The sequence below is a fragment of the Octopus sinensis genome, linkage group LG14, assembly GCF_006345805.1.
Source record: "Octopus sinensis linkage group LG14, ASM634580v1, whole genome shotgun sequence".
Classification (NCBI taxonomy): Eukaryota; Metazoa; Mollusca; class Cephalopoda; order Octopoda; family Octopodidae; genus Octopus; species Octopus sinensis.
Window position 1 is genome coordinate 47,980,597 of NC_043010.1, and position 15,877 is coordinate 47,996,473.

Consider the following 15,877-nt stretch of genomic DNA (forward strand, 5'->3'; position numbering starts at 1 on the left):
CTGAAACAAGTAAAAAAAAAAAACATGTGCTTACAGTATACGACCACTTTGAAATTGAGAAATGAAGACATGAAGAGTTTGACTTCAGTTCATGAATATTGTTTTGAATCTTTAGCAGTTCACAGTGAAAAGATGTCACGTTGTAAGGCAGACAAATAATAAATTTTAAAAATGTGAAAACAACTAAACAATATACCGTAATGCAAATATATGACCAGACAGATTTAAAAAGTATAGAAAACAGTTGAAATAAAAGAATAGACAAAATTCTTTCACTTTTATAATATTCTCTAACCAAATCACTTGAACACAAAATACACACCAATACACAATTAAAAAAAATATATAGAAAGTAATAATACACAATTACAACATATAAATAAATAATAAATCAAAAACATGTGAAAACCATTAAAAAATATTTTCTAATGCCAATATATTACCATATAGATTAAGAAAGTATGGAAGACCCTACATACAAAAAAACTATGTACATACAATGAATTAGAGAAAAACCTGCGTAAACCACCGTTTTTCCTGGTTTGTCCATTTATGCGGGAGCTCTGGGCAAAATGTTATAGTGCATGACCATCCTTTGGACATAAGTAATGTGTAAGTAAAGTTTGGTGAAAATCAGTTGAGAATTGTAGAAATGTATGCGTTAGTCAATATACACACACACACATACTGTGATCTATATATATTAGATAGATTAGCAGAAGCAACAGAATGACTCAAGGGCTGAGGGTTTCGTATAATTGGTACTTATCAAACTTGAGTTAAACCTTGATAAGCGCCAACTCACAAAACTCTTGGCCTGAATCACTCTGTTGCTTCAGCTAAATATTGATATTAATATTGGTTTCCAATTTTGGCACAAGGCCAGCAAATTCTGTGGAGGAGTAAGTCAATTATATCAACCCCAGTACTTAATTGTTAGTTAAGTACTGGTATGCATGCATACATACATACATATATATATACACATATATATATTGCAGGTATTTGTTAACTTCACTTGTATTGGTTCCATGTGAAAAGCACCCAATACATTTAATAGAGTAGTTGGCTTTAGGAAAGGCATCCACCTGTAGAAACCATGCTAAAACAGACATAGAACCAGGTGAAGCCCTCTGGCTCATCTGTTCTTGTCAAACCATCCAGCCCATGCCAGATGGAAAAGGGGATATTAAATGACAATGATGATGATTTCATCTCAATCGAAGGAGAGGGGCTTTCTCCGTCCGGGTTGCGGATCCGTAGAATAAGCTACTGGACGAGATAGCGAAGATGCCGACAACCGCTCGGTTCAAAGTCTCCCTCGACCACAAGTGACCTGAACTCTTTACATGAACACCACCCTGTACATAACTCCATGTCCCCCTACATGGCCTTGCTTTTTGAGCCAAAAATTAACTAACTAACTAACTTGCTTGTATATTATTTTTTATTCATTAACCAATTAGCATTCAGATTACACTGTCAAATGCAATGCTTATATATTCACATTGTTTTGAATTAATCATGCATTATCTTGTGGCTTCAAGATTTCAATGGTGTGTTTGTTGATTTTCAGAATGACATTGTACAGGTGTGAGAGGTCGGATCTGGTAGGTTTGAATATAAAACAGATATAATATTTGGGCCAGATATAGCTAGTTTAAGTGATAAAACAAAACATGAATTTCATTCAGTTAATCCCTTTCAATAGAGTTTATCATGAGTAATTAACTATAACACTGGATATTTATTAATCATGGATTTTCCATGAGTATCCATTGGCATAATCCTGAATAACAAACGCTGTTTTCATAAAAGATGAGGATAGTCCTAACTAAAATCATCATTTAGAGTCCACTGTCCATGCTGGTATGGGTTAGACAGTTTGACTGGAACTGGTAAGATGGAGAGCTGCACCAAGCTCCAGTCTGTTCTGGCTTAGTTTCCACAATTGGTTGCCTTTCCTAACACCAACCACTTTACCTTGTGTACCAGGTGCTTCTAACATGTCACCAGCATGGGTGTCATTAATGTGTCACTGGCATAGATCCCTTTTATGTGTCATCGGCATGGGTTACCTTTTATGTGTCACCAGCACAGGTGTCTTTTATGTGTCACCAGCACTGGCCACAACCATGATTTCACTTAGCTTGACATGTCTTCTCAAGCTCAGCAAATTGCCAACAGTCTTTGTTACTTGCCATCACCTCCATGAGACCCAGCATCTGAAGATCATATTTCACCACCCCATCCCACATGTTCCTGGATCTACCTCTTCCACAGGTTCCCTCCACAGTTATAGATAGGCACTTCTTTACACAGCTGTCCTCATCCAATGTTTTTGATAATTGGTCAACTCAAGTAAATGAGGGTAATAAATTTAATCTATTGCCCAGGACAACAACCACCACCATCTGGTCACTGAGTGCCTCTAGAGGAGCTCACTCTACAGTAAACATGCAGATCAAGGTCTCTAAACTGAGGGTAACTTTCTCCAACCAAGCTGAGAAGGGTCATGAGAATCATCCTTACTCCTTTAACTCATTAACATTTAAACCAGCCATATCCAGCCCAAATATTCTACCTATTTTATATTCAAACCAGCCAAATCCAACCTCTCACACCTACCCTGCAATGTTATTCTGAAAATAAACAATCACATCTTTGAAATCTCAAAGGTATGACATAAGACAGTATTAATTGTATAAAATGTGAATAAATAAGTATTACTTTTGACAAAGTAATCTGAATGATAAAGGGTTAAAAACTTGTTTTCCTTAAACATTCATGTAACAAAATCATTAGTATTATTTGAATAGGTGTTAAGGTGATATTCTGGCTGAATTGCTTGCATGGTAGACAAAACGCTTAGCAGCATTTTTTCCAACTTTGCATTCTCAGTTCAAATTAAACCAAGGTCCAATTTGCCTTTCATCTTTTTGGGGTTAATAAAATAAGTACCAGTTGAGCATAGGGATTGATGTAATCAACTATCCCCCTTCCCCAAAATTTCAGGCTTATAGTAGAAATGATGGTTTGAATGGGTGTTACAAAAATCAGGGTGAACTGACACTTGCAAAGTTCTCTTATTGAACTGCTGAGTCATTAGCATGCCAGACAAAATACTTAGAAGTATTTCTTCTATTTTTTTATATTCTGAGTTCAAATACCACCAAGACTGGCTTTACCTTTCATCCTTTTAGGGTCAATAAAATCAGTACCAGCCAAGTACTGTGGAAGTGGAGGGGGAGGGGGGGTCAATGTAATTGGTTAACACATTTTCCCTCTAAAATTGCTGTTCATGTGCCAAAGTTTGAAACATTATTACTACTATAAAGTACAAGTCAAGTACTGGAGTTGATGGTGTATCAACAAACACCCTCTCCTCGAAATTGCTGGCTTTGAGAATAAATTAGAAATGACTATTGTTATTATTATTATTATTATTATATTATCATTAGAATTTTGGGCTGCTTTGCAGTATTTACTCTCTTTTACTTGTTTCAGTCATTTGACTGTGGCCATGCTGGAGCACTGCCTTTAGTCAAGCAAATCGACCCCAGGACTTATTCTTTGTAAGCCTAGTACTTATTCTATCGGTCTCTTTTGCTGAACCGCTAAGTTACAGGGACGTAAACACACCAGCATAGGTTGTCAAGCGATGTTGGGGGGACAAACACACACACATATATACATATATACAACGGCCTTCTTTCAGTTTCCGTCTACCAAATCCATTCACAAAGCTTTGGTCGGCCCGAGGCTATAGTAGAAGACACTTGCCCAAGTTGCCACACAGTGGGACTGAACCCAGAACCATGTTCAAGTTTTTTTATGTCCTGAGTTCAAATTCTGCCGAGGTCAACTTTGTCTTTCATCCAATGGTGGCAAATAAAAATAAGTACCAGTTGAGCACTGAGATCAATATAATCGGCTAGCACCTTGCCCCCCCAAATTTCAGACCTTGTACCTATAGTAGAAAAAAATTAAGATGGCAAGCTGGCAGAATCATTAGCATGGTGGGTAAACTGCTTAACAGCATTTCACCTGTCTTTGCGTTCTGAGTTTAAATTCCATCAAGGTTGACTTTGCCTTTCATCCTTTCAGGTTGAATAAAGTACCAGTTGAAGACTGGGGTTGATGTAATCGACTTCCCCACTTCCCCAGAATTACTGGCCTTGTGCCAAAATTTGAAACCAATAATATTATCCCTATTATTATTAGGGTAGAGAACTTGTAGAATTGTTAGTATGTCGGGTACAATGCTCAGCAGCATTCCATTTGTCTTCGTGTTCTGAGTTCAAATTCTGCCAAATTCGGCTTTGCCTTTCATCCTTTCGGGGTCGATAAAATAAAGTATCAGTTGACGCCTGGGGTTGGTGTAACCAACTTATCCCCTTCCCCAAAGTTGTTGGCCTTGTACCAAAGTATGAAACCAATATTATTTAGGGACAGTGGAATGGAGGGAGAATTGTTAAAGCATCAAATAAAACGCCATGCATTATCTGTTTCAGCTCATTACATTCTGAGTTCGATTCCTAGTGGAGTTCATTCTACCTTGCATCCATCCAGGATCCTCAAAATAAGGTACCAGTCAAGTACTGGAGTTGATGCAATCAGTAAATACCCTTTCTTCAAAACCATTAGCTTTGATCCTAAATTAGAAATTATTATTATATGCTATGCAGTATTTCTTCTGATTCTTTAACTTCTGTGTTCAAATCCCGCTGGGGTCAATTTTGTCTTCGATCCCACTGGGATCGATAAAATAAACTACTAGCATTGTACTGGGGATGAAATTATCGACTACTCCGTATCCCCTTAGAAAAAGTTGGCATTGTGCCTAAATCAGAAATTATTATTATTATTATTATTATTATTATTCCAAATCCGCTCGGCTTGTATTATATATAATTTTATAATTCATCCAATAATCACACCTCCGCAAATTAGGGTTTGTTTTCTTTGCTAGGTTTCCATTGGCAAATAAAGAAACCATTGCAATTCTTATAATCGCTATTATAATTATTAACTTTATTTACCGTGACCTCTATGATGTTCTAGCAGTTTGCCATTTAAGGAATAAAATTCCGACGTAAAAAGAAAGAAAAAAAAAATAGATGTTCAAATTGAGACGAAGTGATTGATACAACTTGTGAGGGTTGGACGATATATGAATTCCTTTTACGAACGTGGTTGAAATAATTTTTTCTATTATATATATATGAAGAAAAATGCCTTTGATTATGTCTATTGTTTCTGAAAATTGATTAAATCAATGTTAATCGATTTAAAATAGCGCATTAAATATAAACACAAGAGACAGAGGAGCATCGACGCAGATAACGAAAGAAAACACAAATGTACGTGCACACACACACACAAGATTACATCAATCTTTCGAAGGTAGCTTCTAACTGAATCAAATATAATTACAGTAACTGTATTTAAGTGTGTGTGTGTACACCACACACACATTCTATGTTGATTGTTTCTTTTTCGGAGATCTGTCAAATGACATTCGACATTGAAACTACAGTGGACACTCAACACAAACACACACAGTGTCAAAGAGAGAAAAGTATTGGGGTTAGAGGGTCGTTCGTTGCGATCCTTAACTAAAAGGGCTTAGGTTTAGCAAGTACGTAAAAGGAATCCGACACCACCGCCGGCTTTCTTAAATATAGGCTCGGTTATAAAGCGCTTCATACCAAATACCATTCTTTAAAAAATATCTTTTTAATGAAATACTTGTAAGAATCTCCGTTTTCTCTCTCTCTCACACACAAATAAATGTAGTGGATTTTAATGATTTAGGCAACCATATACTTAAGCATTGCTTCTTTCTGTCAGTCACACGACAGTCCATCAAGTCTCTCCTATATTTAAACTATAAATGCGCAAAAAGAAAATGTAAACAAATAATATATAAAACAAGGATGAAAACGATCCACTTTTTACGGTTTTAGAACGTAGAAAGAATTTTTAAACAATGATAAGCGAAGTCAAAGCAGAACTGAGTGCATTTGTTTTAAAATAGAATAATTTCTTATATAGATACAAAACTACACATTTGTTATTGTTTAACCCCAAGGCATCGTCCCTGATGAGCAGATCGATCTTTGATCAAAAACATTCTAACGGTTATCATCGCGTCTTTATTTATTTTGGTAAATTTTCACCTTAATTTTTTCCTTAGACAAAATGTACCCCAGATTGCCTTATCTAACGACCTTCTTTTTTAAAGACAGTATAATGTGATTTGAGGGATATTTGGCTGTTGTTTAGTAAACCCAGTGACCTCATAGACTCCCTCGCTGGTTCGTTAGAGATGTGAGAAATACAGTACAACAATTGAACTTCATTTTATCAACCTAGGAAGGTGTGAACAATAAAGTCTTTAAATTTGAGATTAGAATGCAGAGGAACGAAAATGCAAAACAGTTTGGTATCGTTACCGTTCCCACTGCTCCACGACACTTAAACAAAATAACAACAAAATAAAAAAAAACAACAATAATTAGATCAACTATGATTTCATTTGATAACATACAAAACATCAGATCTATAGGGGAAATAAATGGGATGCTGTCACATTCATGCATCTCCCAAATACTTTAGTGAAATGAAGTTGGCTACAATCAAAAATAAAAGCGGGTCTTCGACTTGGCTCACCGGGATCTTGCTCACCTATCATCTCTACCACCGTTCGATCGGACTAACGAGAGGGCCCCTACTCACTAAACTTGTAATAATAGCAGCCAGATCTGTGTCAAATCAGTCTGACTTTCTTAAAAATAAGATGGACATAATGGATAATGTAGACCTAGATACATTGCGTCTGAAAGAAAGACTGAATTGTCACGACGGGAACGCTTTTCATCATAACTCTGCTCAGTTGTACCTATGATCAGAGATGGCTAAACAACATCATTTGTTACAGATGACGGTAGACAATATAAACATGAAATATGACCACACACACACACACAGATATATATATATATATATATATATATATATATATATATATATATATACACACATATATAATGGTGATAGAGAGTGGGGCGAGAGGAATGCAGTTGACTTACCCATAGTACCAGGTCGCACAAGCGGATTTCCAGGTGACTTTCTTGTGTCATCAGATGTATTTGTGGTGTTAGTGTGCGTCGTTGTACAAGTAGTGCTAGAATTTGATGTCGGCGATGTCGTCTCGTTTTCGGTAAATAGTTCCTCTGCCGATGATGACAACAAAGGGAAATCTGCTGCAGTCTGAGAATATGCCACCATATTTTGGTCCTTGCTCGGAACAGAGGACAATTCAGAGCCAGAGAAGGCTCGATCTTTGTGAACCATCCTCGTGTTAGTTGCATCTACATTTTCACAACGGCTGTGAGTCGAACCTTCACAGCCACTGACTGCATTTCGTTGTAACAGAACCTCCTCCGACATTGCTTCCATCGGTTCTTCGTCCATGGTGATGCAACTCAGTTGTCTTAGGTTTTTCAAAAAAAAAAAAAAAAATGCAACTAACACACACCGACGCTAAAAAAAAAAAAAACTAAAACGAAATTTGAATTACAGTTCCACTAAAACTATTTACTTATTCAAATTAGCTGAGCACTCACCAGGTAAGCGAGCCGAATTGAAATCTCGCGTACAACAGACAACCATCTGCGGTCGTTTTATGGCAAATAACTGCCAGGGGAGAAAATCAAAAACCGGCAGATTTACGACAGTCGTCGTAAAATGCACGTTATGCGATTTCCTCAACAATTGACGACGCTCAGAGATTACTTTTAAAACGCTTGACGATTTCCCAAACGCTTTTATTGATGTTAGAATTCTATATAGTGCTTTTATTCTTTTTTTACCAATACTTATTGTTGTTGTTTTTTTATATATAGTAAATAAAAAAATAATACGGAGATTAACTTGCATAGCAAGTGACCTGATCTGAGATCGTGCGCTGGAACGAAAACAATTGCAGCGTGGAAGGTGTTTATAAGCCATTTAAGAAACACAAAAACCGTTAGATTCACTTCGACATTTAAATTTAATTAGCCAAAATATTTTCGTCGCTTTGAGACCGCGACCTGTTCACAAATAACTTAGTTGGGATTAAATATCTATTACTCTCTCTCTCTCTTTTACTTGTTTCAGTCATTTGACTGCGGCCATGCTGGAGCACTGCCTTTAGTCGAGCAAATCGACCCCGGGACTTATTCTTTGTAAACCCAGTACTTATTCTATCGGTCTCTTTTTGCCGAACCGCTAAGTGACGGGGACGTAAGCACACCAGCATCGGTTGTCAAACACAGACACACACATATATACACATATATACGACAGGCTTCTTTCAGTTTCCGTCTACCAAATCCACTCAAAAGGCATTGGTCGGCCCGGGGCTATAGCAGAAGACACTTGCCCAAGATGCCACGCAGTGGGACTGAACCCAGAACCATGTGGTTGGTTAGCAAGCTACTTACCACACAGCCACTCCTGCGCCTATTGTATATATAACGTAATTTTATTTTTATCTCCTTAATATTTGAAATGTATAGGTCATGCTTAGTATGTCTATTTCAAAATCTGAGTTTTTGAAATTGCTTTTGTAATTAAAATATTTATGGTGTGTGTGTGTGTGTGTGTGTGTGTGAGTGTGTGTGTGTGAGAGAGAGAGAGAGAGCCTTTTACACCTACCCTACAGCTATTTCATAGCTTTGAGATTTTGACAATGTGATTGTTTATTTTTAAAATGGCACTGTAGGGTAGGTGTAAAAGGCCAGATCTGACCAGTTTAAAGATAAAACAGGTAGAATGCTTCGGCCAGATATGGTCATTTTAAATGCTAAAGGGTTAAACCTGATTGAACCAATTACAAAGAGTGTAAATGACATGGAAAAGATGCTGTCTGACTGTCTGTCTCTCTCAATGACTTTAAAAAACTTAACACATGCTCTTTCATCATCATCATCAGAAAGAATTTCCTGCATTCAATCCTGCAGCTTGAATTTGATGGTAAAACAGAATATGTTATTTTAAATTTCTGGAACTCATCATTAATATGCATCTTAAGCCTTTTGTTATCATATTTCTGTCAATATATTTTTTGTGTTCGTTTCAATTAATTTTGAAGATAATGAAGAATTTAGTAAAATAACTTTCTCGTTATTAATCTGGGGTCTAGGACAAATCAGCATAAAATCTTGATGACAGATTATAATTTAGACCACTTTAAAACAGTAAGTTTATGTCATAGAACCTGGGGTGGTCACAGGTGGGTTGGTATCAAGGGTTAAACCAAACATTGATCAAACCTGCAGGTAAATACTAAAACTATAAGAAATTATTTCCCCAGATATGTACTTTCAAACATATCGGACCCTAATTAGTTGCCATCATAACTATGGTATTATTTTGTGGAGTCCTCTTTCTAGCAAAAATTTAAATTTACAGAGACAAACCATGAAATTAGTTTTAACTCTTTTACTGTGGAAATCAGTCATAAATACCAATCTATCTTTTGTTGAAGAACGTCAAGTTTGTAATTATTTTTGGTTGAGATGTGTGATTATTGAGTCTGGCAGAAAATAGCAATTCTATTATTTGGTAGATATTAAACATCATTACCAGAATATGTAAGAAATTTAGAATGGTTGTATACTGTTAATTTAACGTGATGGTAGGGGATTACACCACCGTTGTTTAGCCCTAGGAAGCATCGACGCTTCCTGCCGGCTTCGACACATTTTTTTCCTGTGTCCTTATATATTTATGAAGGGGAGACAAACACCCCCCCCCCCAGCAGCCAGGCCTATTTAATTTCACAATTAAAGTGTTAAGTTGGGCAAACAAGTAGACATCCACACTTATACCAATCAGATTCTATGTTAATTTTAGTCTTAGTGTTCTTCCTAAATTTCTGTTAGACATGCAATGCAAGCTTTCACAAGACCTGTACACAGCTGCAATTCTTTGAAAAAAATTATTCAAAAATAAACTTGCTTACAAAAAAAAAAGAAGAAAAATATAGTAACCATCACTATAACTCAATAAGCATTGCATTTCACTTTCAAAAACAAACTACCTGTTCCTATTTGACTGATAAATTATGTAACCTGTTATGTCTAGCTGCATTAATTACTTATGCATTTGCAAATAGATTATAGCTCTAGTCTCATTTTACACTACTTTTGGAATATCTTTTTTGTTTTTAATTTTGCTGTTAATTTAGTTATAAGAACCACAAAAGGCTAGTGACGATTTTGGTTTGTCAGACATTCATTAATGCTTTATTTTCTCTTGTTTTATTCGCCATCACTTAACATCCATTTTCATGCTGGCATGGGTTGGTTTGGGTGGTTTGACAAGCTCAAGCAAGATACAAGGCTGCTCCAAGTTCATACATTGTAATTTGCTGTTGATGCTTTGTTTGTTTGTTTGTTTGTTGAGTGAAGTGGTCTTTCGTCCCAGAGTGGGAGAAGTCCGAAATGTGGTCCTTTGCTATTCGTAAGACCCGCAGAAGAGAAAGCAGGTCAACTCCCGACACCGAGAGCATCGACGGATGGGTGAATGGGCATCCAGGCTCAGCGGTTGCGTAGGAAGTCGGGGACAAGAAACAGGAAGAAAGAGTGAGAGAAAGTTGAAGCGAAAGAGTACAACAGGGGTTGCCACCACCCCCTGCCGGAGCCTCGTGAAGCTTTAGGTGTTTTTGCTCAATAAACACACACATCTGGGAATCAAAACTGTGAGTCTGCTGCCCTAACCACTGGGCCATTGTGCCTTCTGCTGTTGATGCACACACTGTCTGTCACTATTTTCCCTTCTTCACTTCTCTATGCATGACTTCACTTATTGGCTATTTACACTTTTTTTTTAGTTCTGGCTTCATCCGCTTCATCCACTTCATAATCTGATCTTTTAATCCTCTCAAGCCATCAACCCATCATTTTATTCATTGTTTGTTAATTTCTAACCAAAGTAACAACACTGACTCTTCTTCACTCTCAGATAAAGAGCAACAGCCTGAAGCATTAAATTTTACATCCCACATAACAAGTGAACTTATATTCTGTAGAATAATCATTGTGAAGCCTCCAGTTTCCTTGGGTTCCATATTTAACTGTAATTAGTGATAGCATTAAGTAAATAAAAGGAGCAGAAGTTAAACTGCTTTCTCTTTAGGCAGCAATGAGGTTTACCATGCATAAAACAGACTGAATAAAGGATATTAAAAAAAAAAAAAAGACTCCGCCGGTTACGACGACGAGTGTCCCAGCTGATACGATCAACGGAACAGCTTGCTCGTGAAATTAACATGCAAATGGCTGAGCATTCCACAGACACGTGTACCCTTAACGTAGTTCTCGGGGATAATCAGCGTGACACAGAGAGTGACAAGGCTGACCCTTTGAAATACAAGTACAACTCATTTTTGCCAGCTGAGTGGACTGGAGCAACGTGAAATAAAGTGTCTTGCTCAAGGACACAACGCGTCGCTGGGAATCGAACTCACAACCTTACGATCATGAGCCGAATGCCCTAACCACTAAGCCACGCGCCCTCACGAATAAAGGATATAAAATCAACAGAATTGGTTGTTCTTTGCTGTGTATTTCTTTCTTACTTAACTGTATCAAGAAACTGCATCTTACCTTTTTCCAATCCATTCCTCATATCCATGTCCAACAATCAAAAACTTAAGTGCCAATTTTGTCTATTTTCTTCTGCTTAACTATACACTTTAGTATGTCAGAAACTGACAATTGACAAGTCCCTTAACCCCTTGGGGAGCTGCATCCATGCATCGTATCTAAAGTGAGAAAGCCTGGCAGAGCCCATTCCTCTCCAGGCTAAACCCATTTCTACAGCGAAGTGGACTGGAGCAACGTGAAATGAAGTGTTTTGCTCAAGAACACAATGGATTGCCCAGTCCAGGGATCAAAATCACAATCTTATGGTCATGAGTCCAACACCCTAATCAGTAAGCAACACACATCCATGTGTCAGAAACCACTAAATCTGAAGTACCTAATTTTTTTTTCTTTGACTGCAAACTCTAAACTAATTTTGATGAAATTTTGCTGATTTAACAAGGTATTTGGATATTAACCTTTTAGCATTTAAAATGGCCATATCCAGCCAAAATATTCTTGTTTTATCTTTTAATCAGCAAGATCTGACTTCTCATACACACCCCTAAAATGACATTCCAAAAATAAACAATTACGTCATTGAAATCTCTAAGCTATGAGATAATGAATGATCAATAAAAAAAGAATTACATTTGACAGAGTAATCTGAATGCCAAAGTGTAAAATATGCTGAATTATATAACATATGGTGAGCAAAACCCAATGAAAAATAAAACAATCATATGTTCAAACACATAGTTACACAGGGTTTTGCTTTCTTCCATATATTAGTGACTATAATATAGTATTGTAAAATACATGTGATGGCACATGGGAAAAAACCATCGGATGTCGTTTAATAGACAAATGAAAAAAATGGGGTCAAAATCACTACCGGATGATTTTACATATTAGCTGTGGAAAATTATGATAACCTGAATACCAGGAGTCTTACCCATTTTATGAATGAGAAAAAGGATGAAGTTGTGAAAAGTTTCTAGTTCTCACGTGCATTTCAACTTCAAACGTTTTCTCAAAAGGGCCTGATTTCTGGGTCACATCTGCTTATCCAAGGAAAATGGCATGTCTCAGTCAAAGTGTATGAAATCTGTGAGATAGGTTCTTTCTGAATAAAACTTAAAACACTTTTTCAAATTTTTCACCTTGTTAATGTTTTTCCCATGTACCAAACACTGATAACAATTTAGAAAAAATTTCTTTGTAATTAGTTATTAACTAGGTGCATGAGTGGCTGTGTGGTAAGTAGCTTGCTTACCAACTACATAGTTCCAGGTCCAGTCCCACTGCGTGGCACCTTGGGCAGTGTCTTCTACAATAGCCTCGGGATGACCAAAGGGACATAAACACACCAGCATCAGTTGTCAAGCGATGTTGGGGGACACACAAACAAGCATATACACACACATACATATATATATATATATACGACGGGCTTCTTTCAGTTTCCAACTACCAAATCTGCTCATAAGGCTTTGGTCGGCCTGAGGCTATAGTAGAAGACACTTGCCCAAGGTGCCATGCAGTGGGACTGAACCCGGAACCATGTGGTTGGTTAGCAAGCTACTTACCACACAGCCACTCCTACACCTAACTTACACACAGCCACTCCTGTGCCTATCTAACTATATTTGAATATCATGTAGTTTCTTAATTTGTGTTTCATTGTTTTCTACAGTTGGCTCGTTTTCTCCGCTCCAATAAATGAGACTTGTTAAACAACTTATGGAGACACTTCCTTACCTCATTCATACATTTAAATCAACTGCTCAATGACATTTCCATTTATGCTGTGCTATCATGTAATTTAATATCAGTACATTAATCTACTAATATAGATAGTGCAGGTGGCACGTAAAAAGCACCCACTACACTCACGGAGTGGTTGGTGTTAGGAAGGGCATCCAACTGTAGAAACATTGCCAGATAAGACTGGAGCTTGGTGCAGCCTTCTGGCTTCCCAGATCCCCGGTCGAACCATCCAACCCATGCTAGCATGGAGAACGGACGTTAAACGATGATGACGTCATTAGAATTAATAAGAGGGTCATACTAAACCCTTTAAGATGATGCGCTTGCATGGCTGCAATCCAATAACTAAAACAAGATAAAAGTAAAAAATATATAGGCATAGGAGTGGCTGTGTGGTAAGTAACTTGCTTACGAACTACATGGTTCCGGGTTCAGTCCCACTGCGTGGCACCTTGGGCAAGTGTCTTCTACTATAGCTTCCAGCCGACCAAAGCCTTGTGAGTGGACTTGGTAGATGGAAACTGAAAGAAGCCCATCGTATATATGTACATGTGAGTATATATTTGTGTGTCTGTGTTTGTCCCTCCAACATTGCTTGACAACCGATGCTGGTGTGTTTATGTTCCCATAACTTAGCGGTTCGGCAAGAGACCAATAGAAAAAGTACTAGGCTTACAAAGAATAAGTCCTGGGGTCGATTTGCTCAACCAAAGGTGGTGCTCCAGCATGGTCACAGTCAAATGACTGAAACAGGTAAAAGAGTAAAGAGTATATACTCGATTATAAGGACTGTCATTGGTAACAACTGGGAGCAGAGAATGAATTGAATGAAGAGTACTTCTCAACAAGATTCTAAAAGAGTCCATGACCTTTAAGTCAAGAATACTGACATATTTATAGTCTGATTGGTCCCTTCCTGTTGGTTTAAGGGAATAGATTTAATTTACACAAGAAGACCTCCCCATCACAACAGAATTGATGTCCTAAAAATCAAAGTGTCACATAAAAAAGCATTGGTGTGGGTGCTGGAGCCATGTAAAAAGCACTGGTGATGGTTTTGTAAGAGTAGCAATGGAAGCACTCCGTCAGTTACGACGACAAGGGTTCCGGTTGATCCGAATCAACGGAACAGCCAGCTCGTGAAATTAACGTGTAAGTGGCCGAGCACTCCACAGACACGTGTACCCTAAACGTAGTTCTCAAGGATATTCAGCGTGACACAGAGTGACAAGGCCGGCCCTTTGAAATACAGATACAACAGAAGCAGGAAGTAAGAGTGAAAGTTGTGGTGAAAGAGTACAGCAGGGATCACCACCATCCCCTGCCAGAGCCACGTGGAGCTTTAGGTGTTTTTGCTCAAACACTCACAATGCCCGGTCTGGGAATCGAAACCGCGAGTCCGCTGCCCTAACCACTGGGCCATTGCGCCTCCATGGGAATAGCAATATTTACAATGTGGTTATAAACAATAGCATCATTTCAGGCCAATGCTGTCTTGTAATGTTGGTTTTGATCTCAAGTAGTCTTAGCTTTAATACCTATCAACATCATTCCAAAAATAAAAGCATTATTGAAGATTTTGTATACTGTTCAAACAGCACAGCCTTGAAATTGCAATTTTTAATCAAGAGTTTCACAGGTTTGAAAAAAAACTGATCCAGAGACTTGATTGTTTGAGTGTCACAGGTCAATGTCTCAGAAAAGCCATATTTACAGGTTTAACCCTTTAGTGTTTAAACCGGCCATATCTGGCCCAGATATTCTACATGTTTTATATTCAAACTGGCGATATCTAGCCTCTCACACCTAACCTGCATTGACATTCTAAAAATAAACAATCGCATCATAGAATTGTCAAAGCTATAAGATAATGCATGATTAATTCAAAACAATTTGAGTGAAAAAGTATTACATTTAACAGAGTAATCTGAACACCAAAGGGTTAAATTATACATACACATTCTTTTCACACCTATCAGTCTCATACTTGTTACCAGTGTTAAATTTGAATACTTCATGAGATATAGTTTGTGAGGAAGTAAAATTTAATTGTGGAAGCATATAGCTTAATGGTTAGGCTGTCAGACTCAGGATTGCAATTTTGATTCCTGGACCAGGTGATGCATAGTGTTTTTCAGCAAAACACTTAACCCCTGAACATTTAATGCAGCTGGAATATTCTACAGGTTTTGTGTTAAAACCTGACCAGATCCAACCTCTCACACCTACCAGACAATGTTGTTCTAAAACTATACAAACATACCATTGAAATCTCAAAGTTACAAGATAACACATGATTAAATTCAAAACAATGTGGATAAATAAGCAATACATTTGACAATGCAATCTGAATGGCAAATGGTTAATTCCACACTGCTCCAGCCCACTCAGCTGGCAAAAATGAGTATTCCTTTAACTGGTGTCTCATCCAAGGGAGAATATATACACCACAGAAACCAGCCTTGTGA

The 15,877-nt window shown here is 37.5% G+C and overlaps 1 protein-coding gene across 1 annotated transcript in view; it reads right to left on the bottom strand.

The window, feature by feature from the left end:
* The window catches only part of LOC115219225 (CDK2-associated and cullin domain-containing protein 1), a 42,718-nt gene extending 34,942 nt beyond the window's left edge, over positions 1–7,776 (bottom strand). Inside the window, exons 1-2 of the mRNA XM_029789360.2 lie at positions 7,632–7,776; positions 7,095–7,548 (exon numbers count right to left, since the gene is read on the bottom strand). Coding sequence (XP_029645220.1) covers positions 7,095–7,479 — 385 coding nt within the window. The 5' untranslated portion in view covers positions 7,480–7,548; positions 7,632–7,776. The remainder of the gene's footprint in view (positions 1–7,094; positions 7,549–7,631) is intronic.
* Between the last annotated feature and the right edge of the window lie 8,101 nt (positions 7,777–15,877).